This window comes from Hakea prostrata, chromosome 9 (assembly GCF_041222555.1).
Source record: "Hakea prostrata isolate BN-2017 chromosome 9, UWA_Hpros_2, whole genome shotgun sequence".
Classification (NCBI taxonomy): Eukaryota; Viridiplantae; Streptophyta; class Magnoliopsida; order Proteales; family Proteaceae; genus Hakea; species Hakea prostrata.
Window position 1 is genome coordinate 49,024,062 of NC_142608.1, and position 4,823 is coordinate 49,028,884.

The following is a 4,823-nucleotide window of genomic DNA, read 5'->3' on the forward strand; positions in this document are numbered from 1 at the left end:
ACTCAATCCAATTCCTTTACAGCCCTAAATTTAGGAGTCGAGTAAGTGAGGAGTGGGATTTTGTGGATTAATAAACTTTAAATCTTTAAAATGTAAAAATAATATTTATAAATAACCTCCACCATTTGATTTTCAAATAGTGCGAGGTGTTGGCAGCAGCCAGCCGTCAGCTGCGACTGCTGCAAATTAAAGTCCCACTCTCCTATTTTAAAGCCACGGTTTTGTTTTCCTTTGTTTAGGCGGTTCATTGCATTCATTTAAAAAAACAGAGTAGTCCACAGATTTCTTATTTACAACGTATCTGGACGTCGGTCCATTTAGTAAGACTATCGAACTGTACAAGTTGAAAACACCCCACAAAGTCAAAAGAATTGTCTGCAATTACTTGTTCTTATAGACAGAAAAGCAAGGAGGAGGAGGAGAAGAAGAAGAAGAAGAAGAAGAAGAAGAAGAAGAAGAAGAAGAAAACAGCTCCATTTGGGCACAAGAATGCATTGCGCGAGAGTGTTGCCCTTATTTCTTTTCTGAAGAAGCTCCATATGGGCACAAGAATGCATTGCGCGAGAGTGTTGCTCTTATTTCTTTTCTCTCTGCTTCTGTTGAGATACTGCACTGCACAATATCAATATACTTACCACTTCTGTTTATCAGACAATTACACTGCCAATAGTGCATATGCAACAAACCTTAATCTTCTCCTTTCTTCTCTAACCTCTAATGCCACAAATGATTCTGGATTCTATAACACCACCATCGGTGAGGGTTCCAACAAAGTTTATGGTATTTTTCTATGTAGAGGTGATGTTACTACACAAACCTGTAGTTTGTGTGTTCAAAAAGCCAAGGATGATCTCTCACAACGTTGTCCTACTGAGAAAGAGGCCATACTATGGGCTGAGGTGTGTATGTTACGTTACTCAAATCGGTCTATATTCTCAAAAAGGGAAGATACTCCCTCTTATACTCTGTGGAGTACAAAAAATGCTTCAAACTCGGCTCAGGTTGATCAGGCATTGGGGGTTCTGCTAGATGGTCTTGTAAATACTGCTGCATCTGGATCATCTTCACTGAAGTATGCAGCTAATAAGACAACAGTTACAAGCCTTCAGACGATATACGGGCTAGTGCAGTGTACACCTGATTTACCTGAGGCCAATTGCAGGAGATGCTTGGTTTGGGTTTTAGATGTTATTTCAACATGTTGTCATGGGGCCAGGAGGCAAAGTACAAGGGTTCTTAGACCCAGTTGTTCTGCAAGGTATGAGATCAACGACGCTTTCTATCAAACACCAACAAGCCCAACTGTACCTGCAACAACAAGCCCAAATGTCACACAAGGTACAGTTACATATTCATTTAGTAATTTGCACATAAAATATCTGAAACCAAGCATCATTTGATTTCTCTATATGACTAGAACAGCAAAATTCAAGTTTTCATTCAGTCTTTATTCATGACCTTGACCTTGGTGATACATGTTAACAGTTCTCAACTTATTGCAATCCCCTGTTGATTGGTAGACCAAATAGTCATATTTTCTGCTGGGAATAATCTACAAGTATGCTTTTTAAGAAGTTTCAGGGTTGTTAACATCTCAGGCATGCATAAGTTGAGATTATTTCCGAGTTTTATGCCAAGCATAGTAATAAATTAACCTAATCTTCAATCTGAACAAAAAAATTAGATATCGATCCTTTTGGCTTATGCATATATTCCTACTTATGTTTTATGCAGACGAAGGGAGCATAGACAAAGGGAGCAATTCATCTACTATTATCGTTATTGTTGTTGTTGCTGCTGTTGTTGTAGCAGTTGCAGCAATTCTAATTATATATTTCCTTTGCCTGTGTTCTCGACAGAGAAAGCTGAAGCACACAATTGAAGGTAAGAAACCATGACAGTAGAGATTCATTTTGAAAATCTAACAATTCATTCAAACCTATTAAGTGTTTATGTATATTTGTTGAGGAAGTATTTACATGTTTGATATACATTTATTGTTTGCAGATGAAGCTCCTCAGGATGAGATTTTAATGGGTGATGACTCCTTACAATTCAACTTTGATACAATAAGAGCTGCCACAAACGACTTCTCTGATGAGAATAAGCTTGGACAAGGAGGATTTGGAGCTGTTTACAAGGTGTTGAGTCTTTGTCTTACCATTAGATATGCTACTTTCAGTATGTGGTGTTTGAGTTACAAATAAAAGGCTAATCTATATTCTCATTGATTAAATTTGCATATTTGTATCTTCTCATTTAATTATACACTCAGGGTGAGCTTTTGGATGGACAAATAGTTGCTGTGAAGAGGCTCGCAAAAAATTCAGTACAGGGTGACTTGGAATTTAAGAATGAGGTTACATTAGTGGCCAAGTTGCAGCACAGGAATCTTGTTAGGCTCCTTGGATTCTGTTTAAAAGGAGAGGAAAAGCTGCTTATCTATGAATTCTTGCCAAATACAAGTCTTGATCACTTCATTTTTGGTTTGTCTCTCTTCCTCCATTCCTTGAACTTGATTATTTTGGAGCACCTAGCTAAAAGGATATACCTTCACATTTATGAGTAAAGTAGAATGTCTATTAGAAATTAATGTTCTTTCTTGGATGGAAATACCTCAAAATTTCAAATTTACCTGTGAATTACAATCTTCCACCTATCTACTAACCATGAAGCATCATAATGTTATTGTTCTATAATTGTCTAAAAAAAGAAGACGTTATAGTTTTGCTGCTTTTTATTTTGCATTAGTTGCATTTGATCAACAGATTTGATTATTAACTTGATACTTCTTGGGACCCTTCATATGTAGATCAAAGTGGGCGCTCTCAATTGGATTGGGAGAAACGTTACAAAATTATTGAGGGGATTGCACGAGGGCTTCTTTATCTTCATGAGGATTCTCGACTTAGAATTATTCACAGAGATCTAAAAGCTAGCAATATATTGTTAGATGAGGAGATGAATGCAAAAATTGCAGACTTTGGCATGGCAAGGTTGTTCGTAGTGGATCAAACTGAAGCCACTAGCAGGATTGTAGGAACATAGTAAGTTCGAGCTTATGAATTCATAAATTTCACTAATGCTTATCTTTTTATGATCGATTTGATTAGAAGTGAACTGCAAATGGTGAAGAAAAATAACTCCCCCCCCCAACCGTTTATTATCTATCACCAATGAGAAATTTATGTTATTTCTATTTCTCACTCAAGACAGTTGATTTACTTTGTATAATATATTCAATTTTTGGACCAACATGACATCTAAATGAAAGGAAAAAATAGTTTTAAAAATTAAATCATCCTCCAACTAAGCCACTGGTTATACTGTTATGCAATGCAGTGGATATATGGCGCCAGAGTACGTGATGCATGGGCTATTCTCAGTTAAGACAGATGTGTATAGTTTTGGAGTCTTACTTCTAGAGATTATAAGTGGTCAGAGAAATAGAAGCTTCAATCAATCACCGGAGCTCACTGAGGACCTTCTTAGCTGTGTAAGTAGGAATTTTACTTTCCTTGCGCATGGTCTTAAGATGCTGGACTGAACTCCAAACTAAAAGGATCGATATGATCCTTCCACGTCCCTTTTCTAGTGAGTTTTATGAATCTTCATCCTTGATTGTTTTGCAAATTGATGGGTTGTTGTAGGCATGGAGAAATTGGAGGAATGGTACGGCCTTGGCACTAATGGATCCAACTTTGGGAGGAAATTGTCCTAAGTCTGATGTGGTTAGATGCATCCACATTGCACTATTATGTGTTGCAGAAAATGTGCCTGACAGACCAACGATGGCCTCTGTTGTCCTCATGCTCAATAGCTACTCTACGTCTCTGGCATTGCCTTCACCACCAGCCTTTTTATCAAATGGTGAAGTACTGCTACTTGAACCTTTCGCAGACAATGAGTCAGCATCAAAGTTGACGAATGAATTGACTATTACTGATTTATCTGGTCGATAGTGTTGGTGGATGAAGAACATGCTTACAAGGTGTTTTGCGTTACTTAATTGAGTGCATTCCATTCTATTCATAGGTACATGTTTGTTTATTCCTTATAGAGTTCTGTTAAGCTCCTCCCCCCTCAACTCCCTTTTGAACTACAACTTAAGTAGTTCAGACCAACCATTTACTTTGAAATTTGATATTAGTGGAAAATACCTAAAATTATGGATATCTATACCAGGGGATGATTGTACCTAGGGTAGGTATTAATTTCTTGTCTGCTTTCTTTTGTAATATTATGTTGAGAATTGGTTAAGCAGCCCTTGATGAATGCTTTCGAGGGCTGGAACGTTTGGCTTTGGTTTTCGTATGAAAAAGTTTCTCATTTAAAGACACAAGCTGAATCTAAGATCGAGTGAGTGCATTTGATCTATGCATCAGGGAAGAGGATTCATATAAATATTTATTGCAATAAGAATATTGGATTCTTATTTGAAGCTTTCACCGGATCAGATATTCTATGACATGTCTTTACACCATTGAATAGTTGAAGTAGCAGGATTTGTAACTTCAAACCCAGTACTGTCGGATCTAACTACAATGAAGTGATGGAATTGCTTCATAATTTTGGATGTTTATGTTTCTTAGTTTGGAAGAAGGGTTCCAGGAGTTCTTTGAACTCCTCCCTTCAAATAGACTTTTCCCTGCAACCTCAATCTTGTTTTGTTTTCTTCAACATATCATCTTCTTCGTAATAATCTTCTATTGGGAGTCACAGAAACACGAACTCCCCTTAAATTTGATTGAGCCTTCATTAACTAAAGAAGAATGAAGAAGACAACATAACAAAATATGCTTGTCTTGCAAACACCCTTGAAT

General features: G+C 37.1%; 1 protein-coding gene across 1 annotated transcript; it reads left to right on the top strand.

Annotated features, from left to right (window-relative positions):
- The first annotated feature begins 226 nt into the window (after positions 1-226).
- LOC149005411 (cysteine-rich receptor-like protein kinase 25) lies at positions 227-4,622 on the top strand. The gene is made up of 7 exons (XM_089169219.1): positions 227-1,338; positions 1,735-1,884; positions 2,008-2,141; positions 2,276-2,486; positions 2,813-3,047; positions 3,343-3,496; positions 3,651-4,622. The coding sequence occupies exons 1-7, from the start codon at positions 540-542 to the stop codon at positions 3,960-3,962; spliced, it is 1,995 nt and encodes a 664-aa protein (XP_089025345.1). The 5' UTR covers positions 227-539; the 3' UTR covers positions 3,963-4,622.
- The last annotated feature ends 201 nt before the right edge of the window (positions 4,623-4,823 follow it).